Source organism: Microcebus murinus, chromosome 3, assembly GCF_040939455.1.
Source record: "Microcebus murinus isolate Inina chromosome 3, M.murinus_Inina_mat1.0, whole genome shotgun sequence".
Taxonomy (NCBI): domain Eukaryota; kingdom Metazoa; phylum Chordata; class Mammalia; order Primates; family Cheirogaleidae; genus Microcebus; species Microcebus murinus.
In genome coordinates this window covers 29,472,461-29,500,112 of record NC_134106.1, presented here as the reverse complement: position 1 = coordinate 29,500,112, position 27,652 = coordinate 29,472,461, and the positions used below count along the sequence as shown (strand labels likewise).

Here is a 27,652-nt window from a genome sequence, read left to right as displayed (position 1 = left end):
AATTCACATTTTCCGCACTAAGGCAATGGCAGGTGGCCTGAAGACTGAGTGGGCCAGCAATGGTCTGCTCTCCAAGTAACAGCATTTTCATTTGCTAAATGTTATGTTAATGTTCTCTACACTGATGGTAGAAATATGCAAACTTAGGCTGAAAATATGTGTACTGTTGATATTAAGTTTTCAGACTTTCAATAAAATGTAGGTAAATAATATCAAAAGGTATACTAAAAATTAGTAAATTTTGTATAAAACAAGCATGTGTAAAGCTTATGATGTTTATATTGGAAAACATTTATCAGCTATATTAGGAAAAATCTTCATGAATATAGTAGCAGAAAAGCAGTTGCTTTTGCATTTGACTTGCAAAGAAATGGAAGCAGAAATATTTTTAAAATAGCATGATTTTTGTCTGCTTTATCTGGATGAGTAGTGGCATTTTCTAACTGCTTGCCTCTTGGGCACATAAGTCATCATGTTACATTCTTACTAATAGTCTTTGAACTTCTTTCTCTGTCCTTTTCTTCCTGGCCGTATATTGCTGCCTTTAGCGCTTCAGCATGGAAGGGATCTCAAATGTCATTCAGAATGGCCTCCGCCACACCTTTGGAAATTCAGGTGGAGAGAAACAGGTGCTCGGTTATCCTTATTTTCCTCGTTCTCTGCTTTTTCATTTTCTGTGTAAGTGAAGATCCTGATAGCTGGTAGTTTTACTAATTTACTAAGACCATGGCTTAAAAGAGATAAATCAAAGTTTGTTGTATTTATAGTCTTGATAATGAACAGACTTTCCCTTTGTGGAGAAAGCATTTTCAAATTGGACAATAGACTAAATGGATTTTTAAGACGTGTTAGAGCTCCGTTTCTCACTTTTACCTTTAAACAAATAGATATTAACATATTGACATACTATATTGCATGTGTAGAAACTCTATCAAAATAACTATTAATAGAATATGCTGCTATAATTCTAAAAGCCTAAGAAACAAGATCTCATTTTGCAGGGAAGAAGCCTAGATGTTGATATATTCAAGACTAGAATTCTAGGTCAAAGTATATAGACAGTATATTTTATCTCCTTTAAATGAAATTCGTATGATTTTAAGGTATATTATACAGTCAGCCAAATCATTTGTCTGCCAAATCATTTGTCTGCCAAATGAGGCATGAGATGTTATTTAAACAAAATCATGCATAGATATGATATACAGTCAAATGTGTAGCTGTTTGCTTTTTATTTACATTTTTATATAATGATTTAAGGAGTATCACGAACATGGGAAACACATATACAATAATGAATGGGCTTAAAATTACCTTTCACCATTTGAAATTTCCACTTAAAAAAAAAAATTCTGTAAGGTAGCTCTTAAGTGAAGATTAAGAAGGTATGCAGAATGTAGCTTGTAGGTAGTTTATCAAAAGAATGCCTAGGTCAAATACCTAGAGTTTTTACTGAAGGTAGTTGTATATTTCTCAATAAGGGAAATAATCGATATTAAAGAGGGGGAGGTTCACACTGGCATTGGCAGCTCCTAAAGAGGCTTCGTGGGAGGTTGGTTAAAGTTTTGTTTTTATTCTGCTGCCTGTCGCCTCTCTCAACCCACAAGATGGGGCAAAATGACTTCCAAACTGACCTAACACATGGGAGCAGGGCAGGGAGCCTGAAAACTTAGCCAGGTATCTGGGCATGTCAAGGTGCAGCTTCCTGATGCTTCTCCAAGTAGCCCGACACATGCTGTTAGTGGAGCCCTAGGAGGGCATATTTCTGGCTTTTTTTTTTTTTTTTTTGGTATTCTTTACAAAGAAACTTATTTGGTGACACAACTGGAGAAGTCTACTCCAAAAAGATGGTGGAACGCTAGGTTTCTTAAAGATGGAATGATTCAGTTTTACTCCTTTTCTAGACCTAGGGGTCCAGTTATTGTTAAGCTTCTTTTTTCATCTTATTTTTCAGTTGTGGGTAGGATAAGATCACTCAGTGAGGATTAGGAATAGAGCTGAGATTTAGGGCATGGGACTAAATCATGGGTGGGGCTGAAGAGATTCCAAGTAAAAACAAATGACTTTTTATATGAGCATATGCAAAATGAACACCGAACTATATATTTTTTGGTGGGGTGGTCAGAATAGGAGAATCTGGGCAATCATTTAATAGATGATGCTTTATGGGATGTAGTTATAACACATAACTCTGCTACTTGTGAGCCTTTACAAGTAGTGATCTAGGCACTTTGTTTCAATTACATTAATTTTCATTGTTAATTTCCCCTTGGGCCAATCTCTACTTTCACTTTTCTCCTTTAATACCTAAAAACATTTATAACTACTTACACAATAATTTAAAATAATAGTAATAATACTTTTCTAAAATTATTTGAGTAGATATGTCTTTGTTAGCTTCTAGAAGAAACTAGTGTGTGTTTTTGAAAGTTGTTTATGTTGACCATTTTGTTCATTCGGAATAAAATTGGTCTGAAACAGAATTATCTGGCTGTTGGAAATTATTTTGTTGTACAGAACTGTTAAAATTGTTTTTAGTTTAAATTACTATTTTTGAAATGTTTAAAAATAATGCAAGGAAAATGTTAGATAAGACTTTACTTTAAAAATGGACAAATTGAATAAATCATCTTCAGACTTAGTCCTGTGAAACGTTCAATAAATGAAATGCAAAAAGTGGTTATTTCTGTTGACACTAAGTTTGTATGAAGCAGATAGAGGTGGGCAAAACAATGAGTTGCAGCTGAATTAATAAGATACCTTTATTCCCATGTACACCTGTGTTTTCACTGCTAAAGTAGCATATACTTTGTTTTATATAAACTAGACTTTCTAGTAACTAGCACATTTTTTGCAGATAAGGTAACTCAGATTTAAGTGACGCATTGTTTTTTTTTTTTAACTTGGCAGTATTTGACAACAGTCATTCCTTATGAGAAAAAAAATGGACCACCATCTGTTGAAGATCTTCAAATATTAACAAAAAGTGAGCAAAGACAAAATTAAACTGTTACTTGATTTACTGTTGCTGATTCTTAAACACCTGATTTTAGTTGGATGATTTTGTTGTTGTTTTGTCAATTTAGGAGAGTAAATGATGGATGCCATCATTTTTTTACGAGAATCAGAAATGGCTATGACATCAAATATAACACTCTCATGTTGATTTGTATTTTTTTATGTTTTTCTTACCTTTTGAAATATGTATGAGCTAAACTTTTGGGGAAAATATCACTTGACTTTCTCTCATTTCTTGTATGCTTAAGAACATATCCATGTATCAATAAACTGCTTAATGGATCTTACATATCTGTATGGTTGTAACCGAATAGGTCAGATTATGGTAAACACTGTTATTTCTTACGAATGTAGGAGCCAAGGTAGTAGTTGTAGTTAGAACATTAATTGCTAGCAATGTTTTAAGAACATGCATGCATTCATCAAGTGTTTGGTAAAGGCCTACTCTGTGCCAGCCCATGTTCTGGACACTTGGGAAACTTTAGTGAACAAAGTGGACACAGATACTCCACCTTCCCGAGAGACTTGCATTTTAAAACAACTCATTAGATTTTTTTTTTTTTTTTTTTTGAGACAGAGTCTCATTCTGTTGCCCCAGCTTAGAGTGTCATGGTGTCAGCCTGGTTCACAGCAACCTCAAACTTCTGGGCTCAAGCGATCCTCCTACCTCAGCCTCCCAAGTAGCTGGGACTACAGGCATGTGCCACCATGCCTGGCTAATTTTTTTTAAATATATATATATTTTTAGTTGGCCAATTTTTCTATTTTTAATAGAGACGGGGTCTCGCTTTTGCTCAGGCTGGTCACGAACTCCTGAGGTCAAACGATCCACCCACCTCAGCCTCCCAGAGTGCTAGGATTATAGGCGTGAGCCACTGCGCTCGGCCAATCCATTAGATTTAAACATACTTTATATTGAGTATCTCCTATGATAGCCATAAATGAACCCTGAATTTTGGTTCTATCCCTGTTATTTTCAGGGATATCCTTGGAAGTCACTTACCCTCTCTTGCTTACATTGTAACACTGGGATAAAAAATATTTACTCTATTTACCTCATATTAAGTAAATTAATGTATGCGTGTTTGGGGTAAGTTTTATCGATCAGCCGTGTTTTCCTTGTTCTTAAAATGGAGAGATTGAATTTGCTGATCTATTGGGTTCTTTCTAATTGTAAATGTTTATGACAATTGCTCATTAGGAGGGAGCTCCGTGGAAGAACATCACCTAAGTGGGTGTTGGTGACATTTACTCTGGAAATTCAGGACACAGTATAGGGTTGGGGGATGCTTGAGTGTCTTATTTCCTAGCTCCCTGCCTGCTGCTAAGCTGGGCCTTTTTCCTTTTCTTTGGTGAACAGTACTTAAAAAAACATTTTATATTTAAATATGGCTATAAATCAAATGATGCCAGCCAGTCTGAAATAAAGAATCAAGAGATTAACTGGGTGGCCAGCCCTCTAATTTTCAGGAAGAACTCACAAAGTTACAAGTGTCCCTGATCACACAGGGGAATGGTTAATGACAGGGCTGGCTCTCTTAATTCCCAGGCAACTGTACTTTTAATGATGCTGGCTTTTGGTATGTGATTTTATATAGAAGTTAAAAAAAAAACCCGAAACATGATTGGAAGCAGAAAAACTGAACAATAGTAAGCCCTCTAAAGAATGGAACATACATATGCTCACAAACCAGGAATTATTGGCAGGCCTCAGCTTTTCAGATCAAGGCCACTTACTTGGTCACACTAAAGTCATTATAATTCCAACATCAAGATGTCTTTATAGATTGACCCAGTTTGGAATCTTTGGACACCTTGAGATCCAAAGATTCTTTTCTTTCCAAAAGAAGAGCCCTGTGGAGATAGAGTGTTTATAGATATGTAACCTTCTTATTAGCAGGTGAGCCCAGGCTCAATAATAGTAAGAAGACTTTTAATACTATCAGTAGTGTTAGTTATGGCTAATACTTGCATGGCATGTACTCTGTGCCAGACACCATTATAAGACCTTCATATCTGAATTAGTAACTTAATCCTCATAATGAGCCTTTGAGATAGATCTTAATTAGTCTCGTTTTACAGATGAGGAACTTGGTGCAAGAGTGGTTAAGTAACTTGCACAATGTCATGCAGTTGGGAAGTAGCAGAGTCAGGATGTAAACCCAGGAAGGCTGCCTTGACAGTTACGCTGTGTTGCTTGTGTAGGGAAAAACGGGTGCCCCTGTGTAGGGAAAAACAGGTGTGGCTGTTCTTTCTATATTGGTCTTTACTTAGAAGATAAAATTTGCAAAGATTTCTTTAGGGTGAGTCTAATGCACCTGGGTTCCTCCATAGTGCAGAAGGCACAGGTGGCCTGGCAGGCGCCAGGTGTGCTTTGTTGGAAGTCTGATCTTCATTTTGTGTCTTTTGATTTAGAAGTTTTCAAAAAGCCCAGCAGATAGGCTCCTTGGAGAATACAGCTGACTATTTATCTAAGAGTTTCCCCAGTTTGCTAGACCTGCAGCACTGAGATCCTCCCATCCACAGAGCTCCTGGGAGTGCACGTCACAGTGGCCTACTGTCCCGTATTTATGGTGACAGAGTGGAGGCTCCGTGTAAATAACCCAATTTCTCTTTCCTGCTTCTATTGTCTGGAAGTTTTAAATCAGGGAAGTAACTCCCAGATAAGTGGGATATTCTTATCTAATTAATAAATTACTCCACTAAAATAAATTTTTGAGCCTTACTGTTGTAGTCCCTTATCAGGATAATAATCTATAATTTGTATGAATCAGTTATATAATTAAGATTAGGGCTACAATGGTTGAAAGTAAATACTATTTTAGATCTGAATTTTCATTTGTTGCCTTTTCCCCCTTTATTTTGTAGTTCTTCGTGCCATGAAGGAGGATAGTGAAAAAGTTCCGAGCTTATTAACTGATTATATACTGAAAGGTGAGTGTTATAATGGTATATATATGTCCAATGCCTGGGAAGTTTTGATTAGTCAGTAAATGTATCGTCTTGCTCATAGATTAAGAAAGTAACTTTCAAATGCACAACTTTAGTTAATCTTATTGTACAAAGTGAGGATAGATACATGACTGAGTTTTACTACCAACATTAGAAATTATGGTTATATAAAATTTAGCTTTTATTTGAGGTCTTGGGCTGGAATTTTTTTTTTGCAGCTAAATTACAAAGCTTGAGGTAGACAATAGTGGAAAATTAGTAAAATATTGCCATAATTATGTGTGGATATCAGGTGTCGGCACATTGACACTGGAATATTTGAGAAGGGTGGTCTCTTGTCATCTTGGGGACAGTGGTAAAGCACAGAGGACAGATCATTAGTGAGGACAGAGGAAGGAAGGAACGATCAGATCTGTGAACAGTGCCAAAGGGATTGAAGGGACAGGGAGGGAAGTGGGGAATAAAAAGAATGGACTTTCATAAACCCAGGACAGTGAAAAACCAGCCATAAATCTTAGCAAGATCAAGGATCAAGATCACACAGGATGGGAATATTGATGAGGAAAAGAAAGAGTGTTTGAGAAGCGAAGAAGTTACTTACCTTCCTGAAGAAAGAGCAAAATTTGTTGATAGAGGCCCGAAGAACTTAATTATAGGCAAAACTAATACTTCTGAATGAAATTATTTTTAAAAAGTTGTATTATTCAGACAGCAGATTTTCAAAACACCACAAAACACATCCGGCCAGCGTTTGATCACATTTTGAGAGCAGTCCTTTTCTAGTAACGTTTTTCTTTGGGTTCTCTCTTCCCCCTCAGAGTTAGCTGAGCAAAGGAAGATTAGGATTTCTGAGATGTCGGGTATCTCAGATGGGACTTTTCTTCAACAGTAGAATACGCAAGGTGCTCACAGTTAATAATACATACGTTTCATGTGTAAGAGACTTGACATGGATTTAAAAACGTGAGCCCGCTATTAGTGGGTTAACATTGGGGTAGAAGAGACTGAATTGACATCACTTTTAAATAAGCTGTTCTTCTGGTGGAGATCTTTTTTCTATTCATATATATATATATATATTTTTTTTTTTAATTATTTTTATTTTTTATTTTTTGGTAATACCTGACATCTTTGTTTGCTTTTGTGTTGTGCTAGCATTGGTATGAAAGCTGGATTGTTCTGAGGTTTGTTCTTCTAGATGTGAAACAGGAATGAGACGAACACAAAGAACATGTCTTAAATTTTAATTATAGTGGGTCCCTCGGGCACTGCTGTGAGGGCCAGAGATAGAATGAGCTTCTGAAGCATTCCCTAGCTATTTTAGCATTTGACTGCTTGGAAGGATGTTATAACCCAAAGAACAGAGCACTCTGGAGGAAAATGATTTTTAATTCTTTACTCTGAAAACCTAGGCCCATAATTGTGAACCTACCTATACCGCATGCCTTAGGGAAGCAACACCCGTCTAATTCTGCTGCTCATGCTCGGGCCGCTGGTTCCTGTCTGTAAGCCCAGTTCTCTCTCTTCCGTACCTGCTTCTGATGAGCTGTTCGTGTGCATGTGTTGTGGTTTTGTCTTGGCTTTGTATTGTGAGGACTGGGTGGAAAAGCAGCCAGGATTCAGACTACAGCGGAGACCCTGTAGTCCGAAAAGACGAAGAAGGGAGTGTAACGCGGAGAGAGGTACTCAGGGGTGTGGGAAGGTCCTGATGTGGGGTCATTTGAAATGCTCTTTTCCACCCATCCTGGAAAATCACAGCTGGTTACCTGTTCTCTTTCTTGGGGACACTTTGTCGGGAAGGTGGGTGTTGCTCAGGGGAGAACTCTCCTTTTTTTTGGCTGGGCTTTGTCATTGTTTTAACACAGATGATTGGCTTGGCTGCCTAAATATATCATCTTAGTTTTAATGCAAAGGTCAGAAGTGAAAGAAGGTAGAAAAGAGGCCTCATTTGGCCTAAGATAGGCTAGGCACTGGATGGGCTAATGGAGCTGCTCTTGGTCACACCTGCTTTATTATCCCACTGGAGCCTGCTGCCACCGCTGCCTTTGACAGTCATACCAGAGGTAGTACCGTGTGCATGGCGGCCGCTGTGGCCATCCTAGACAGGAATAAAAACCGTGTGCAGAGACTTGCACCCTTCTTTGACTTCCGCCAGGGAGCCTTCCACCTGTTTGCTGTGTCACAAGCCTTATGGAACAGAACTAACATTCTGGGCTTCGTCTCCAAGTGGTACCCTAAGAGCCATGGCCTTTTGGTGTCTCATTTCTGGGAAATTCTAATCTGTCTTGAGAGAACTTATTGTTGGGGTATAGCCTCTTAAAGCCCCCCCCCCCTTTTTTTTAAATTGCTACTCTACCTATAGATCCCTTGCATTAATATATTTAGTTCTCATTAATGTTTCTATATACATGTAAAATGTATATATTTTGTGTAAATGTGTACCAAAAATACATTTCTATCTAAACGCTGTTTTTTCTTCCTCTAGTTTTGTGTCCTACATAGATAGAGCAGCATTACTCCAGGAGCGGCTTTATCTTCCGTGGGCTGTGAGCTAGATCTCCTATAGCATCATTCTGAAGCTGGCAACCATTACCTTCTTGCTGTTGGAAACTCGGCACACCTGAACTGGGGTTTGTGATTCAGTATTAACAGATCCTGACTTCACTAATTCTTTATATTACAGAACCAAGAGAAATATGAGCACTATTTCTTATCCTAGAGATGGTTTTTGTTCAATCTACTAATTATGAACTGTTCTCTTAGTGTAGAGTAATATTAATTGTGCATGTAACAGTTATATTTTTCATTAACTGACAAATATGCCCATTTGAGTTTTTATGGCTTTCTATATCTAAACTGCACTGAAGAACTAACTAGATTAAAGCATTGGGAGATTTGTACTATAAACTGAGTGATGGTAAGACCCAGCACTGATTTTTATGAGAATTGTCAGTATAAGTATTACCTACCAGTATTGTCCAGAGAGACTGAATCTTAACAAACTTGGGCTGTTGTTGAAGAAGCAAAACCAGAATATGCATTACTTTGGCTTAATACTTCACATCGAAACTGTCCAAGATGACTGATTTTATAGCTTGCTTTTTTACCATTGTGCAAACTTTAACCGTTAAGTTGCCATTCAGTTTCAGAATCTTATTTAACTTTAGATGTTTCAATGTTATTTCCTGTGTCTGTGAAGAAGTGTACTTTAAAAGGAGTTTGCATCCTTTAAGGTGCTTAAGAAACTCTGTGCTGCAGCACTGCCCGCTGCCCATCACTGTGTTTTGTTTTATTCATGCCTGTGCATTTTCCTGAAGTACTAGTTCTAGAAACAGCTACTTGTGGATGTATCATTGGTCATGAGCACGTTTGCCAGTTCCAGTCAAGTCAATGGCATTTAATAAATTAAAAGAAAAAGTAATGTATGCTTGAAAGCCTTATTTTGGAGAGTTTTGTTGTGCTTTTGTTTATTTGCCCCCTTTCCCTTATTCCACGGAATCTATCGCTACGTGAGCTGGTGAAACCCTGGTTAGCGCCATGTTGCTAAGGAGGGGGGAGGGGGACCTTTCCAGGTTGTGCTGGGCTACCGGGGAGTAACAGAAGTCCTGCTCCTTTTCGGAGGCTGCGAGACATGACAGCAGCTACAGCAGCCCCCTCCCTTACGTGACACAAGTGCGTAAGTCTGTGGGACCTGATATTGGGGGAGGGGAGCTTTTAAATTTCTACTTAAGCATTTGTGAGCACAGAGGGCTACCTGCATTCCTTGTTCCACGCAGTAACCAGGACTACGAAGCTTTAGGTTTGACGTTTGTGCCCGCTTGGCATGTCAGCCATTTTCTAGGGGTATGTGAAACTTACTTGCCCCTTCCCTGTGAATTATACATTATTATTAATAATTTGACCTGAACTTGTAAATAGTATGCCTTGTACGTAAGAACTATAGCTTTAAAGTGTACACCCTATAGCAAAAAAGTCCTTAGGGGATAATGTTTTTTGAAGAGACTCAACAACGGTCCGTTTGTAGCTCCTTCTGAAAGTGATGCTTCTGAAATGTATGAGAATATGCCTTTTTCCTGTCAACTCAAAGTCCCCTTGTAGTTGGTTTCTCCTGATTGTGCTTGGTGTGAACTGCTGTGGGGTTCCCCCCCAAGACCCTCCTGTGCATGACGAGGACGTGTCTGACTTCTGACACAGGTAGGTTTTCGTCTCCCTAAGAACAGCACCCCCATGCTGTGGACTTTGGGGGTGTACCTGTCTGGCAAGGATTCCTGCGGAGAGGCACAGGAGGGTGTTTTTGTGATGCCAGAGGTTCATAGAACTGGCAACCTTAAAGACCATTCATCTTTCTGATCTGGATCTTTTTCAAAGTTACGTTGTGTGATTTCGACTCAAAGTGTTTATTTACTGCCAAGAACCAAGTTGTAAATAATCCCCTTACTGCTTTGTTTTTTTGAAGAAAACAAAGACAAACTGTAGAACTACGGTGCACTCCAAGTGCCATATATCTATTTTATTCTTCAGGAAATTATATTTGTTTTTCTTTTACAAGAGCACAACAGGAACCAAAGTAAAAGAGTAATAGATACAGCACTCAGGATAAATCATATCTTTAAAATAATAATAAAAAAATTTACACCTTGTCCTATATCCTGTTAGTATTTTCATAATATGGCCATGATTGAAAAAAACAAAAAGCAAGCATTTATAATTTTTTGATAGACTTTTTATGCCAGGAATGGATTAATTGTCAATAAAATTTATACTAATCAGGCTGATGTCAATCTATTTTGGTAATATTAACAAATTTATTTTGGAAATAGATAAAAATATTGCCCCTTAATAAATCTTTTTCCTTTGATGCAAACAGCTAGAACACCTTTTTCTTTTTCTTTTTGATATTCTAAGACAAAAAAATGGTTAATCTTCAGATTAATAAATTAGGTCATTATAATAATAAATTAATTTTTTTAAAGTTCAGCAACCTCTGTCCAAATATTTAGAACAATACTTGAACATTCCTTTATAAAACAGAACACATTTTCTTTTCACATTAAGCATACTGGGTATCTGTGTCTTTCACAACAAGCATTTTTAAAAGAAAAATCAATGCACAAATGGGTAATTAGTATAAAAGTGCTAAGAGCTGTTTGAAAAGTTAACACTATAGTTACAGTCAGTTATATTTGAGGCAAACTACAATAAACTTCCAGCTTATTGTGGACAATATTCCAGTAGTTGTTTCAAACAGTTGTTTGAAAAAAAAAAAAAAAAATCCAGGAGCTGATTAGTGATGCAGGTAAAAACTGCCATCAATGTCTCTGGCCAGTGAGCGAATTGAAAATCAACTGAAAGCAAATCCAATTGAGGAATACGATTTTAAAAAGGAATACCCTTTTCCATAGCAGGTGTGATGCTGACTGCTCAGGGTGTGCATGCACACAAACACACACATTCACACACTCACTCACACATACCATCTTTCCAATTACTGCAGGTAGAATGAGATTTTGTGTTCAAAAATTTGTAAGTGATCAAAAGCACTGATATGGAATGCCTGTTTATCTGTCTTTGTTCTGGTTAAAATCTCATAAAAATACATTCAACAGGAAAACATAAATTGTATGTGTATAAATATATATGTATATATTATATACACATGCACACAAATACTTTTGTTTTTTGAAGCATAAGATAGTTACATAAATATTCCTATAATTGCTAAAGTTTAAAGAGGCATAATTTTTTTTTTGAGCTTCAACAAAGGTGCTTTGAATAATATACAATTAAAATGAAGTAGTTTCTATTTTGTAGAATCAGTATATAATAAAGGAAAAAAAAATCCCCAAACAGTCTTTAAAAAAAAGAAAGTCTCTTAAGCTAGAGCCTCAACAAAAACTATGAACAACGATATAACAGAACAAAGCAACAACAAACAATGAAGTATAGCCCCTGGAAATGCCTGGCATTCTTCACCCACTCCCTCCTTCCTGCCACACTGTTGTAAGAAAAGCTCCAGTGCTCACATCAAGAAATGACTTAGATCTTGTTCATTTGCTGACTCTGCTAGGAACTGGCTGATTGGCTTGGAAGAAAACAAAAGCAGCAAAAAGTATAACTGTATATATCCTTAGTAACCCGCTTTAGAGAAATGCTGCTATTGCATTTCTCTTTCTTCCTCACTGCCTACTGCAGTTGTGACTGTATAGAAAAGAAACTTGTGGCTTTAGACCTGGGATGGCTATCAAAAGGTTCTGATGCGCTTGTCTGGTAGTTCTAAGGTGGTTATGGCAGCTGGGTCGCAAGGCCTTTTTTTTGTTTCCTGCTCATTCAGGCCTGAGCTTTGTAGCAACCAGTGCAGTCTTCAGAGCAACAGGAAAAATTATCCTTGGTACCACCGAACTGCTTTGATTTTACTAGATTTCTCCCCGAGCCAAGCTGACCAAATTTTCTTCCCAACACCACCCTCCCACCCATTTCCCCAACCAAACTCACTGTCCCCACCCCCAAATATCTCTACAGCTATTTTACAAGCAAATATATCTTAGCAACTTTAAAAACTTTGGTTCTAAGAAAACACTTGGTCAGTTATCTTGAGGAAAAGTGGGAATGCTTGTTCTGCACATTGCTGTAGACAGAGCCCATCCCAGTAAGTTCTTAGCGCTGTACATCAAGTCACAATCCAATACAATCCACTAAGCAAGTGCACAAATTCTAGTTTACTTTTAAGAGCAGATTTAGTCGTTTTCTGTCTTTTGAAGCCTCATCCAAGTTGCCTTTTTTTCACACTGTCTGGTAGAAATTGTCTGCCTGTAGATGGTTCTGTTTTTGCATGCTGTAGAAGCCACTGAATCGTGCATCTGGTTCAGCAATTCTTAGCATTCTCTGGGAACTGTCTACCTGGACTCTGGTTCCTTTCTTGCAGTCCACAGACACCAGCTGATTATTTAAGGAAGAAGGCTATTTAATGAGAAGAGAAAAAGCACAAAGAATTAGCTTCTTTACATATCCCACCCACATGAAAAACAATTTAGTACCTGATTCAAGCCAGATAATAGTCTCACAATTCATTGATAGACTGCATGTGGAGTATTACATCCTAATCTAGTAGCAACTGTACTGTTTATGTGGGATACCGACAGACTGCATTTAAAGGTGAAATGTCAAGAAATGACGTCAAATTGGGAAATGGAACTAATAAAAGATGGGTGAAAAGCTCATTTCAAATCCCTGAAGTGCAGACTTTAGGAGGGTTGAAGAATGCCTGGAAGTTACCAGCTAGGCAGATTTTAAAAACAAAGGGGCGATTTCTCATCACTCAGGCTGGGAAATAGCATCTCAGTCTGGGCCAGCCCGTCTGCGCCTAGTCATCTCAGGCACTTTGAGAGAGGGTCTCTTTCCTCAGCTTTGGACACTGGCGACAGTGTCTTGCTCAGCACTGAAGCTGTGCCCAGGGCATATATGGTGAAAGAAAATCAGAGGATCCGACAAATTTTATAGGGAAGGGTTCACTAGATGGTAAATGGCATTCAGGTTGTTTCCAATTTTTAGGGTTGTATGATTAAAAAAAAATAACTAAATGTAAAAGGTAGAGTTGGATGGAATTATGATTTATTTCCCTTAATACAGTTCTTTCCTGCCTTTTAAAATAGATTCAGAGGCCCTTTGTATCTGTATTGAAAACAAATTCTTTCCCGCTCAGTATGAAATCCGCCTTTCTTTCCCTTGTCTAGTATTTCCTACCGTCCTCATCTTTTGCTACCTTTCCACTTATGCTGACCATCTTCCAGCCCTCTCCTGAGCAGTATTCTACCTTTGTGATTTCTTTTCTCTTCTAAGTTTATAGATGACTGAGAAATTCCAGGTAATCAAGTTTTATTGTTTATTTGAAAACCTTAAAGTACATCAAGGAAACTGGATCCACGAAAGGTCAGGATTCATTAACCAATGGGTAATGGATAATTCACCCAGTGATCAATCCAGCACCAAGCAAGTACTGTGTATTTGATTGCTACAGCCTGATGTGTATTTGAGGCCTATGAATTACAAAGTATAAATTTCCCTGATTGATGTAAGAGGTATCAAGCAATTTTAAGGAAATATAAGCGTGAGCTTTCCTAGTTTCACCGTTTAAGAGACTGTAACTTTCTCAGGATGGTACCTTAGTTGGTGTTCGATACCAGTAAAGCAGTGGTATCCACTGTTTCTTCTGATTGATGAACAGGAATGCAATTATAATAGAGAGGCATATTATTATAGGAACCACAACCCAGACAATGGAGTCCAGGGAAGAATCTTCGCTTGCGTGCAGCCTGGTATTGTCTCTGTAATCCACCTGCAGGTGACCCATATCTAGGAGAAAGGAAAAAACAAGGATTATTTTAATTACATTGCAAATAAAGATCAGCAACTTGGTTTTACTGCTTCTTAGTACTTTGGGTCAAACATTAGACTTTAATCGTGTTTTTAGCCCCAAAGAGCTCTTAGTAGAGCCGAGGGCTATTGACACACAAGGAAATTTCTGTACAGGGACTTTATAACAGGGATACTAGGCAATGCACAGGTCCTCAACGTACTGCGGTAAGTACGGCTATTCTTGTGATCCGACCACAGCCTCTAGAACAGTGCCTGGCACACAGCAGGCGCTAATACTTGCCAAATGAATGTACGCATAATGCTAAAGCACACTCAGAGCAATTACACAAGGAGCCAAAACACGAGGTCCAGGAATTTGGCTCTCTGGTCATCGGGCTTGATCCAAGCATAACATTTAGACTATCTAGAGTAACAGACAATCTCTCAAGCAATGAATACTGCTTCTTCCAAAAGAAATATTATAAAAATTGTATAGCAATGATTTGGAAAAGGTGCTTAGAGTACACAAGCAGTAGTGAGTCATGCCGAAGAGCAAGTTGATACTATTTTGATCAAGAAGAGGTTTGCTTTTATAGAGAAGGAAATATTGGCAGGTGACAAAGTAACATCTTTATTAAATGCAAGTGAAAGGACAGGACCAGGAAAAAAAAAAAACAGATTAAACCTGGTGCCCAGAAAAATCAACACATGTAATAAACTGAACTCTCACAAAGTGAAAAATACCCAGAAGTATAGAGGGTAACCTAAGGCATAAATACTTAGCACAGAATCCACAGGGACAGTGGATAGTTATCACTCTGCTTACAGTTTATTCACATATACCAATTTGAGAGATGGGTCAGAAGTTCCAGATACAAGCTCTTATGACTAGAGCACATTTCTTTCCATCACCACAAAGTCTCTGAGCATGTAGGGCCAGGAAGGAGGCATTTAAAATCCAGTTACCTGTGGACTTATTTTATTAATGTGTGGCATTAAACATGTTTTAGCCAAGTCAGTCTTCCTATAGTAGTTGTCTTAATTCACTTGGGCAAGCCATTTAAAAAGTTACAGGAAATTTCAAAAATTAGGAAAAAACCCAAAGTAGACCACACGGAAAACCACACAGATCTCAACTGACATGCTCACCTCTAGGGAGATGGATGATGTCATTTTCACTGGGTGTGGGCCACATGGGAACCTCCAGGTCAATCTCTCCACGATGATTTGTCTTCTCAATGGGTATATTGGTTGGTTCTGGGACATACATTTCTAAAAGAAGGGAACATTTTTCATAAGAGATGATGGAGAAGCCACCTTATTGTTGGCTTTTGTATCCTTAATCCAAATGGGACCCACTTCAATACGGTATTTCCTGGGACACGAAAGATCCAGTTTCCATACTTATCACTAATGCAAGTCACTAGCTTTGCGATGGTGGGAAACAACATTAAAAGAAGAGTTTTCTACTCCACCAGGGTCAAAAACCCTACTTTTTCATGCCAAATGGTGTTGGCTCTGTGGTTTTGTGTGAGCTGATGGGGACTGGCTGAAATGAAATGATTTCTTTTACTTTCTGTCGGCTAAATATCTTTAATCCATTGAGTCATTTATATAAAATTATGTCAGTAGAACTTGAAAAAGTTAAAGCATTGTCCACTCTTGATACATTTCTTGGCCATTTCCCCTCTATTCTCTCCTCCTAAATGGAATGGGCTACAGGCAGAGCTCATGGGTACTGCCTAGGTAAGTCTCAAATGTCCATTATGTTACTACTGGAACCATTTACACTGGATACTGATCTTCAGTACATATATTTACATTATCTAATCTGATCATATAGGCATTATTCTACAACATGAAACCAAACTGACAGAGAAGAGTATTCTTAATTCTGAATATCAGGTCTTTTTTTTCTTGAAGGCAAGTTCTAAAAGGGACCAGTGAAAAAATTAAGAACTATTCTCAGCTCCTGATATATTTTTGTATCTATACATCATCTGGCTGACCACAAATAACCTCACACTTTAACAAAATTAATTCTTAAGAATCTCTGTTTTCAAAATGTGACAGTAAGTCTGCATCATGCATGTATTTCCTCTTGGCCAGCTCCTGCCATATTTATTATTATTATTATTTTTTTTTTGCGATAGAGTCGCACTTTGTTGCCCAGGCTAGAGTGAGTGCTGTGGCATCAGCCTAGCTCACAGCAACCTCAAACTCCTGGGCTCCCAGTGATCCTACTGCTTCAGCCTCCCAAGTAGCTGGGACTATAGGCATGCACCACCATGCCCGGCTAATTTTATGTATATATATTTTTAGTTGGTCAATTTCTATTTTTAGTAGAGACAGGGTCTCGCTCAGGCTGGTTTTGAACTCCTAACCTTGAGCAATCCGCCCGCCTCAGCCTCCTAGAGTGCTAGGATTACAGGTGTGAGCCACCACACCTGGTCTTAACTGATTTTTATAAAGAAGTTATTCAACATTTATAATCCTAAATATTCTCTGTAGCCTAATTTAGACCAAAATAAAATATATTTTCTATAAATTAAAATAGGATTAATGATCTTTTCTGCTTAGAGTGATTATTTTCTATTCCAAGGTTATCAGGCTTTTAAGAAGTAAATCTTAAGATGAATTTAGGAGAAGAAGAAAATGACAGAAGGAGAGTACTTGCTAAGCTTCCACTGTGAGTTACCTCTGTACCCAGCCAGGGAAATAAACTCAGAGCGTTAAGTAAATTGCTCACGACTATGCATCTCATGAGAGCTGAGATTCAAATGTAGTTCTGTGATTCCCAAGTTTCCCTGCTGCCTCCAAGAATAGTCTTCTGCTTTCTTACTTATAAGGCCTTGAGACATGGCAAGAACTATTATATTATAGTTTCCAAAAGTCCAGTGGGTCCTTGCAAATTCTAGAAGTAAAAATAGTATTTACTGAAAATAGTCATTTACAGAAGTAGGGGCCTGAGTACAAACCAGTGATTCTCAAATTTTTTTAAATCATATCAGAATCACCCAGAGAGCTTATAAAATATGCTGATTCTCACAGGTCCTGCTTCAGTAGATCTGGACTAGGTCAATCTGAAAGGGAGTTTGTAGGGGATGTTTAACCCACCCACTGAGAAACCCTGGTATGTGCTAAGAATCTCCTGGATGAATATGGGCAGAAAAACCACCCTGACATTTATGTGACACCTTCCAGTGCCACAGCATCCCCAGTCCCTCCCCTGTGCTCATGGCCTTGAGCCTTCCTATGACAACAGGGGCCACCCTGCTGCTGGCTTCCAAGCCCTCAGTGTCACAGGCGAACGTGAGGTCTATTTCACCAAACCCGTGAATGTCAACAGCTAAGTACCAATGTCCTCTGGAGAGGCCTCAGAGCTGGGTTCCATTCAGTGCCACCTCAGGTTTTTTCCTGGGTGACAGCAGTACAGAAGCCGCTTTGGAATTCTTGTGCCTTGAACCTGCATGTGGGCAGGTTTCAAGTGAAACCCCACCAAACAACAGACGCTCACCAGTGTGAGTTCTCGTCCCACAGGGGTTTAGAAAGGTTCCACACGGGTCTTCAAACTTTTTTTTTTTTTTGAGACAGAGTCTCACTTTGTTACCCAGGCTAGAGTGAGTGCCGTGGCATCAGTCTAGCTCACAGCAACCTACAATTCCTGGGCTCAAGCGAGTCTGCTGCCTCAGCCTCCCGAGTAGCTGGGACTACAGGCATGCGCCACCATGCCCGGCTAATTTTTTTTTCTATATATATTAGTTGGCCAATTAATTTCGTTCTGTTTATAGTAGAGATGGGGTCTCGCTCTTGCTCAGGCTGGTTTCAAACTCCTGACCTTGAGCAATCCGCCCGCCTCGGCCTCCCAGAGGGCTAGGATTACAGGCGTGAGCCACCGCGCCCGGCCTGGTCCTCAAACTTTTTAAACAGAGGGCCAGTTCACTGTCCCTCAGACCGTTGGAGGGCCAGACTATAGTTTAAAAAAAAAAACTATGAACAAATTCCTATGACACTGCACATATCTTATTTTGAAGTAAAAAAACAAATGGGCAAAAACACCCGCATGTGGCCTGCGGGCCGTAGTTTGAGGACGCCTGCTATACTTTGAAAGAGTAGGGAAAATTAGAAGGATCTGTCTGTGGTAAAAGGAGGGTATCTTCTTCAGTGATATCACCATTCGTTCAACAAACATTTCCTGAACATGTCCTATGCGGCAGGCACTGATCTAAGTTTTGGGGTACAGCTGTGAGCAGAACTAGTCCTGGCCCTCAAGAGTCTCTCCTGATGACCAGTCCTGATGGCCGCTTCTCACCACCTAGCAGCTCGTGGCCTGGCCTTTGTATCAGCTAGCTCCACCAAACTCAGTTCGGCTCTGATTAAAACCCACCCATACCTCTTTACAAGAAAATAGTAATAGCTCCAGTTCAGAGTCCTCAAGTCCAAGGGGAGAGGGTCATCTCCCTTTAATTTGAACTTAAGAGGGAAGCTACCCTCAGCAGTTTTGCCAAAAAGAAAAAAATCAGCAAAAAAACTGCTTGTAGAAACAAAAAGAAGTGAGGGTGCTATTCATTTCCATACCTAGGCCTGGGCCTTCTATGGTCAAAGACTGCATTCAATCTCAGACTCTAAAATAGAACCCTTCTGGCATTTACTAGAAGAGGCCTGTATAGCTGCTGGCATTGCAGATGGGCAGAGCCAGGAGACACAAAACCACATGTAGCCAGGCCATGAAGATCATGGCCACGTGGTCACAATTAAGGATTAGTCCTGTACGGTCATATTTGATCTGAACTTTGGAGGAACCCAAGACAACTCACAGGCGATATATTTTACTTTCAGAGGCATCTGGTCAGTTGAAAGAGTCATCTTCCTTAAAATGTCCTTTTCTGGAATATGGGGCAGGATGCCTGGAGGTCGCAAGCTAAGGGTGCCACTTTTTTGGGGAGACGGAACCTAAAAGTCAACTTAGAACCAGGAGTCCCAGACTTCTGCTGATTAGCTGCATGACTATGGATAATTCACTTAACTTTCCTCAGCCTTAGTTTCTTCTGAAATGGAATAAGTACTAACCAGCTCTCAGGTTACTCATATCCAAAGATGGCCCTATAGAGGGGGAGGCTATTCAGAGTGTGAGGTGCTATGTCCAGAGGACAAAGCAAGGTTCCTGTTTGCTGGGTAGACCAAGGCTGTGCTCCCCCCACCATCATTTTCTCCATCCTCACAGCATTTCTGGGAGGTGGCATCTGCTATCCAGATGAGGAATGGAAACGGCGGTGAAGAGCCTTGACTAATCCCACAGTGCACCGATGACAGAATGGGACAGGAATCCAGCCTGCCTGGAAACCTACACTGAATCCAATATAAAGTGTCAAAAGCTTAACTGAATACAAAATTTGCTTAAGAGATAAGATGGAGAAGTGATGCATCAATACTATAACAGATGCAGAAAGGAGAGTTATCAACAGAAATTAAATTTCAACCCAACAATAAATAAATAAAAACTGAAGTCACTGGAGAAATCTCTAGTGATGAGCAAGGATGCTAGCAATATCTGCACTCTTTCTTATTAAGCTCACGAACCAAGGAGAATGAATCTTACCCTATTCCTACCACCACACCTGAATTTGGGCCCTTCTGGTCACGCCGCAGAACATCAGCAAAGCATGTTCCAGCTGTCCCGGCCTCTGGTTTCTCTCTGCTTTGGTCCTTCCTGCATACCACCTTGTTAGTCTCCCCCAGACACTTTTGTGATCATGTCATTCATCTGCTTAAAAATGAGCCTCCCCACTTCCCACAAAGGACAAACTCTATAGTCTTCCATTGATAATTAAGGCCTGAAACATCTTGGCCAAAGCTATCTTTTCTGTCCTAACCTCTTGCTGCGAGAACTCACTGCTCCAGGGGTATGACCTTGACCTTTCCCATCTCAGGGTCTTTGGTCAGATTACCCTCTTCACTACAGTGAAGAGCCCAGCTGTCCTTCAAGATCTAGTAAAATCCTTTCTCCATGAAACCCTCCAAGGCCACTTGACTTCACAGAGAATCATATTCATGAACTCAGCACTCATGGGCTGTATCAAGAGTTGCATCCAGTTCACCTGTGACGCTCTTTTGAAACTAATCAGACTTTGCCTCCAACACTTTGGCAAAACTGCTCTTGTCGAGATGATTATGACAATTCTGAGGGCACAACAGTTGGTGCCGCTGCTCATCTTACTGGGCTGAAGGCAGCACTCGATTCAGCTGTTTACTCCTTCCCACCAGAAACCTTTCTCCATTTGGCTTCCAGACTGCCAACCCTCTGGGTGTCCCCCTTTGTTCCTGGTGCTCCTTCTCTACTGCCTTTGCTGGACACTCCTCACCCGCCCAGTCTCCAAGTCAGAGGAGCTCAGGGCTCAGTGCTGGGCTCACTTCTATATCTACCGTCACTGCTTAGATGATCTCATCTAGTCTCCAGGCTTAAAAACCACCTATAGCTGACAACTTTCAAATTTGCAGGTCTAGTTCCTATGTCCCTCCTGAACTCCAGATTAGACATTCACTGTCTATGCATTATCTCCAGTTCAACGTCTACTGGATATTCCAAACTGAAAGTGCCCCAAACCAAAATGACTATCCCCAGAGCTGCAACTCCATGGTTTAGCCCACAAATGTCACAGTCACCCTTGGCTCCTCCCTTCTTCTCACTCCTCACATGTAATTCAAACCCGAGTCATTCCACTCTTACAACATAACTGCAATCTGACCACTTCCCTCCACCTCCACGGCTGCCACCTGGTCCAAGCCACTGTCACCTCCCACCTGGATTCTTAGAAATAAGCCTACAAGCTGGTCTCTCTGCTTCTACTCTCACCCTCTACCCCTGGTTTAGGCTCAACCCAGCCCCGGGGGAATCCCATTAAAAGCTCAGACAGATCTTGTCACTTCCCTGCTCCAAACCCTTCAGGTTTCCACCTCTGGACGCAATCCTGAACTCACCCGTGCGCCTGGCCGTGGCTGCTCTGCGCCTCATCTCTTCCTCACCAAGTGCCATCCACACAGACGCCTGCCCCCCTTCAACACGCACAGCACGTCCCCACTGCAGGGCTTTGGCTCTGGCTATACCCAGGGGTTCTGCCTCTTCTCCCGACTCCTGCAATTCTTCTGGGTCTTTTTATAAGTCTCACTTACCAGTGAGGCACTATCATCCTGTACAAAACAAAACAACCCGTCCCACTTCTCCCTGCCTCGTCTTCTGTGCTTTTCTCCATGGCCTGATCCCTGCCTTGTCGCTGTCTGCTGTTCACCTGTTGCTGCCCGTCTCTGCCTGTGACCACGTAAGCCACACGGCACTGCTGTCTGCCCACTGCCTGGAACGGTGCTTGGCACAAAACAGGCATTCAGTGAGTCTTTGTTCAATCACCCAGGTCAAGTTTTGTCATTTATGTCATTAAAAGCACATTACTGGATAATCTGGTATGAAACTTGTGAAATACGGGTGGCACATACTAGATGAAACAACTCCAATGGGAAATCACACATCTTTCCTTCTTCTTCTTCAAAACACTTAAGAATTTCCTTTTCCCCAAACACACAGCAGGCGATAAAGCATTCCCTGCGTGAGCCTCCGACTCAATCTACATCTTAAACAAGATGAGTGGGACTAAACTATGGGGAGTACCCAACCGAAGGCTCTGAAAACGGTTCAACCTCCTGACCTGGCAGAATATCCCATCCTTTTTAGGGGATAAATGGACGTTTTAGAAATACTCAATGGGGGCTCACCTGCACAACACCTAAACAAAAGCCAACACGTACAGAACTCAATTAAAACTCTTTGGGTTTAACTAACTGCCTCATTTCACAGTTGTAGAGATGCACTTGTAAGCTGGCACGGATCCCAGCTCACTGTGATGAGTAGAGCAAGATTCTATAATTAATGCTGCAAGAAAACACGGGAATCGAGGTGAAGACGGAAAGGCTCCCAACTCACTAAGGACCTCAGAGTGAGCCCTCACGTGGGTCTGTGGGGTGGATGCTGCTGGGGGAGTCTGTGTGCTTGGGGGTTCAGTCGCCATGGCAAGGGCTGGGGTCCTGCATTTCTGGATAAGAGGCAGGAACTAGACATGGAAATAAGGAGAAGGCCCAGGGGAGGATCTGGGCAGCTGTGGGGGGCTTAGGTTTGAAACCGAGAGATGAATGATGCAGCCACACCAAGAGAGGGATGTGGGGAAGGACGCAGGCACACCTGCCGGCTGGGGTGTGCTCAGCGGTGATGTCCTATGTGGGGGGAGATGAAGTCCAGCTGAGGGCTTGGGAAAAGGCTGCGTGTGACAGCTATGGGGACTGGCTGGGATTGACGAACTGAAAAAAGTATGAACTAAGACTGTATTCTTTCAATGCAGGTTTTCTGTGTTGGTTCAGATATATATTCACATTGTGATGGCTCTAAACTATAACTCCTCCTCTATCTCATCTTGGACCTTTTTCACTAGGCTCATCCAATCCGCACTAAAACTGTGCTGCTCTGATAGGGCAAGTGTCACTAACAGGTCACTTATACCTATACGGCGCTAGTGCCACTAAAGGTTAGAGAGCAAATCAGAAGAACCAGAGCAATCCTGGCATGGAACCAAAACCTGGCTCTCACCTGGATGGACCGTTTTCCAAGTTGCCCGGGGTCTCTGTGCAGGAGGACCTTGGCTGGGCCTGGCACACCCGAGCCATGGGCACTAGTGAGTGAGCGAGCGGGTCCTGGCTCTGCTCTGGGCTCATCTTAGATCAGCGTTACGGCTCGACAAATGCAAGGACGGCGGCTTAGATACCTGGACACATTGGGCAGCAACTCCCCTCCACGTTGATGGGCTCGACGCAGGGCAGCGGGGGGCAGCTGACGGTCGAGCAGAGCGTCTGGCCCTGTAGGCAGTAGCAGTGCGTGCAGCTGTCCAGGTCCCACCGCTCCTCGTCCGCATAGGCCTTCCCGCTGAAGTGGCACACTGCCTTCTTTGGAACCGTGTCTTCTAGTGGAAAGAACAGCACACGGTGGAGTTGCCTGATGTGACTGAGCACACTATCTTATCATACGTGACAGACATGCTTTAGGATTTCCAGAACCCGGCGAGACTTTTGTTTCCCCAGTCCCCCGTGGCCACTGCCCTAGAAGGACCCTCAGGACTCTCGTCCTGTGGCCTGAACCTGGCCCAGGGCTACTGAGGCTGGCACAGGGTGGCAACTGTAACCACCAGCTGGGAATGATACCCACTGGGTAAGTGTCACCAGATTGTCATCTAGAAAAGGATGAAGAGATGGATTAAAAAGTCTAATGGAGCAAATTTACAGAAATTCCCACTTTTAGTTAATGATTTTTGTAAAATGATGCTCGGGAATAATAAGGAAGGGTAACAGCAACACCACACGGACCTAGCAGGTTTCCTCCGCAACCCAGAGCACGAATTAGCACCGAGATGACCACCGCTTTCATTTTTCAGTCATGCGGCATGGATTTCTCTCTCACCCACAAGGACATTTCTCCTTTCAGAATGACACTTCATTTCAATCTACTTTAAAAATAACCAAGTTTTGGCAATCTATGGTTTTTGAGAACAAGATATTTTTAAAGAGCTGTCTGTATGTAGAACATGGGGACTTAGCAACTTAAACACTTTGTTGTTGTTTTTTCCATTCTCCTTTGCCACCCTCATTTCCTCCCTCGCCCACACTCTTCCTTGAAGTTCTTTCTCTTTGACTCAATGCCTTTTCCTGGTGTGGCTGAACTCACTGATCCACTCGTGGTCACACTTCACAGTCAGTCATTTCCCTCTAAAGCTCAAGACTAGTGGGTGGAAGTGAGGCCCAGGGACCAGCGGGTCCAGCCGCCAAGCAGAGGTGGGCACGTCACTGGAGACACATGGTGGGGTGGGGGCACTGCCGTCAGTCACCAGACAGGCCGGTAACCGCACGACTCCTGCTAATGTGGGGAGAGTTTATGCTCAGGTTCGAAAGGCTGCTCCATTCACCACTAATAAATGAAAAACTACAAAAGAATCCGGAAGGAAAGTTCCTTAGGAAAGCGTAGTCCCCGGACTTGGAGTTCTTCCTGGAAGTCATCAGGGAAGTCTTGAAGGGACAATGTTCACTGAACAGACACCAAGGACAGAACCCAGAATGTCCCAGGGCACAAAGAGGAGCCATTTTCTCTGAGCAGCCCAACACCCTGCAGCCAAGTGCTCCAAGGTGGCTGGAAGCTGCTCTGTGAAGACCCAGTTTGTGCTTCAGAAAGAGCTTTTCTAGAGGACGGTCACAGACAGAAATGCTCACAAATCTGTCTCTGCTCTCTATGTTTTCCTCTTAACAATTAGAGTTGTCCCCCAGTATCCCTGGGGGATTGGTTCCAAAGCCCCCGTGAATACCAAAACCCACAGAAAATGATGCAGTATTTGCATATAACCTACACACATCCTCCTGTATATCTTAAATCACCTCTAGATTACTCATAACACCTTATTCAATATAAATGCTATATAAATAGTTACATTTTTTAATTTGTATACTTTTAATTTTTTTGGTACATTTCTGTGTTTGGTTGAGTCCATGGATATGGGACACACGGATACGGAGGGCAGACTGCACTCCAGAACACGCACCTGTTTAGACAGCACTAATAGCGCCCCGTTACTGTACTACTTTTACTTCCATAGATGTAAGTTTGACTCCATCAGGGAGTGTTATAAACGACCACAGGAAGAAATTTACGTTAAGTGTAGAAATGCCTTATCTCTCTGTTCTCAACATTTTCTATTGTTTCTCTCATTACTGCTGCCTTAAGATTCAACAAGGGACATTAAATAATCACAGGAATTTCTCATTGTAATCAGAAATCCATTTTTTAACCCTTTGCACTCGGATGTTGAGTGTTGACTTGACACGGTTAGCATCGGTTATAGAGATTAAAATTACTCTTTGAATGTATACAATAATTTGAAATATAAAAAAATCCAAATAAATTAAGTTTGTATGAAAAGAAACTCCAGTTTTTTATTCTACTGCCGTGCTTTGTAAAATCTAGGGTATTTAAAAAATTAAATCCCGAGTAGAATAAAGGAATTGAGAAAAAAGCAAGCAAGTGCAAAGGGTTAATATCTATTAAAAGACGTACTGCACTGTTTGTAAATGTTCCACAGAAAGTTTCCTGGTGCAATGACTACTGGGCTAAAAGCTCATTTGAAGGCTTTCAAACCAAACCCATGATAGAAGTTTTCGCTACTATGGAAACCTTAAGGAGGCTGCTTCATCAAGATATCCAGAATGTACGTGTCTAACTGGTGAACAGAATTATCCAAAGAGCCTAATTTAAGCAGTATTCTGACCTCCAGTTAACACTGCATTAAGGAAAATAGTTTTGGCCAACAAATCTAGAGTTTATTATGCAGAGAATTCTTTATGAAAGAAAGCAATTCTTCACAAAGCAGTATATTTTACATAAATCTTGGTCCATACGATGGACTGAGATCGCTGAATAAAATTTGAGTAACGGTGTTCTGTGCAAGGAAATCAGAAAGGGGATAGTGAAACTCCTCACCCCAACCAGTCCATCACTGTCTACTGCATCTCTTGGTGGCATGTTTGCCAGTCAGTCCTCTTCTGGGAGACAACGAGGAAATGGATGAGGTATAAACACAGCAAGGGAGGACTGCATGAGAAGGGGTTTGACTCAAGGCTAAACCCCGGTCTGGATTTTCAAAAGATGTAGGCATTACATCTTAAGGCATTTAATTAATTAATGGCACCACCAATACTGATGAGGTTAAATTATTTTTTAAAATTAGGTCAAGAGGTTAAAATAGTAATTATATGCTAAACATTATAAAGGCATTCCTTCATTTAACAAACTTTTATCACCAGTGCTAAAGGAGGCATGACCCTGACCCAGAGGACGGCACGGAAGTGGTGGAGACAGGCCTGGGGACTGGAACTCCCTGGCAAAGGCCGGAGCCTGGCGTCTGAACGTCTGACTTGAACTAGACACGGAGCCGGACAACACGGAGGGCAGAACCGCTGGCTCTCCCGGGGAACTGGGAAAGCTTTGAGGTATGAGTTTTACCTTGAGGGACGAGTAGGAGAAGATGAAGAAGCCCTAGGGAGGCGCCATGTCCCAAGGACAGCGAGATGTGTCAGGGCTGGACGAGGGGACGGGACTTACTGGCTTTGCTTTTAAGAAGAGAACTCTGGAATGTGACAATATGGAAGTCCACATGGGGTAAGGAAGTTGGGGACACCGTCCAAGGGGTGGTGACGCACTCAGACGAAGGCAGAGGTGGCAGAGAGGGAAAGGCAGGGCTGGATTTGAGAGCTGCTTCTGAGAAACAGCCATCTGCATACGGACGGGGAGGCAGAGGAGGCACAAAAGACAACCCCGTTTCTTACGTGGGAGGCTGGGCAGAGGCAATTCCAACATGGGAGTCATTTTCCTGCTTTAAGAAACAGACAGTTGGCGACCTTGTCAGGGACCTGGTCAGTCCTTATGAAACTGCGCGTGCTGTCTCCAATGTGCCTGGGGCTCTCCCGGTAGACATTTTTGGCCACCAAACATCTTCAGGACCTGGTGAAGCCCAAGTTGGTTCTAATCCTCTGACTCGGGTGAGCCACAGTTAGCTGAGGACGTACGACACTGAGGCCAGCACGTCTGAGGATGGGGACTCCAAATGGACCAGTCTCTGATCCACGATGAGCTCCATTTCAGAGATGGCAGCAGAGAAAGGCTTCCCGCCGTTGCTTGCACGGAGTGCTTTTCTATGAGATCTCCTCATGTAATCAGTTTGAATCCCAGTATGGATACATTTCATAATAGCAAATTTTGTTTCTTTAAACATGCTTTGAAACAAAGTTACATTTGACCCTGAAACATGGCTTAAATTCTACTGAACTTTCATGTGAAGTAAGTAAAGGACTCTTGTTTTTGGAAAGGTCCTAATTTTTACCAGGGTGGCTGCTATCTGGCCCCAACTCGATTATATTAGATTTTAGTTAATGAGGCTTTATAAAAAATTTTTATTTTGATTAAATTTCACCAGAAAGGCCAAGGATCTAAGCAGAGGCCTGAAAGTAGAGAGCGAATTTCAGTTGACAGATGGACCTCACTGTCCTTGTTTCTTTCCCTAGATGTGCCACCTCCTTCAGTGGCACAGTGGGGTTAATCTGAGAAAGCTCCGTCAGGATGTTTTAGAAGCCACTAGGTTTAAGGGAGACATGGTACCTATTCTATGCAATCTGAGGTTCTAAAAAATATATTAACTAAGTCACTGTAGCCTTTTGGGGAAAACAGCATCGTCTAATTGAAAGTACATATAAGAGC

The 27,652-nt window shown here is 41.3% G+C and overlaps 2 protein-coding genes across 6 annotated transcripts in view; one reads left to right on the top strand and one right to left on the bottom strand.

Annotated features, from left to right (window-relative positions):
- The window catches only part of FEZ2 (fasciculation and elongation protein zeta 2), a 42,080-nt gene extending 32,670 nt beyond the window's left edge, over positions 1 to 9,410 (top strand). Inside the window, exons 6-9 of one of the 2 annotated variants that reach the window (XM_012788419.3) lie at positions 549 to 629; positions 2,911 to 2,986; positions 5,887 to 5,952; positions 8,456 to 9,410. In XM_012788419.3, coding sequence (XP_012643873.1) covers positions 549 to 629; positions 2,911 to 2,986; positions 5,887 to 5,952; positions 8,456 to 8,472 — 240 coding nt within the window. In that variant the 3' untranslated portion in view covers positions 8,473 to 9,410. The remainder of the gene's footprint in view (positions 1 to 548; positions 630 to 2,910; positions 2,987 to 5,886; positions 5,953 to 8,455) is intronic. The other variant, XM_012788421.3, reaches the window with a different exon arrangement.
- Positions 9,411 to 10,449: 1,039 nt separating this feature from the next.
- The window catches only part of CRIM1 (cysteine rich transmembrane BMP regulator 1), a 194,070-nt gene continuing 176,867 nt past the window's right edge, over positions 10,450 to 27,652 (bottom strand). For 3 of the 4 annotated variants that reach the window (XM_012788414.3, XM_012788417.3, XM_012788418.2), the window contains 4 exons: positions 23,127 to 23,321; positions 15,472 to 15,594; positions 14,129 to 14,319; positions 10,450 to 12,927 (listed from right to left, as the gene is read on the bottom strand). In XM_012788414.3, coding sequence (XP_012643868.1) covers positions 12,751 to 12,927; positions 14,129 to 14,319; positions 15,472 to 15,594; positions 23,127 to 23,321 — 686 coding nt within the window. In that variant the 3' untranslated portion in view covers positions 10,450 to 12,750. The remainder of the gene's footprint in view (positions 12,928 to 14,128; positions 14,320 to 15,471; positions 15,595 to 23,126; positions 23,322 to 27,652) is intronic. The other variant, XM_012788415.3, reaches the window with a different exon arrangement.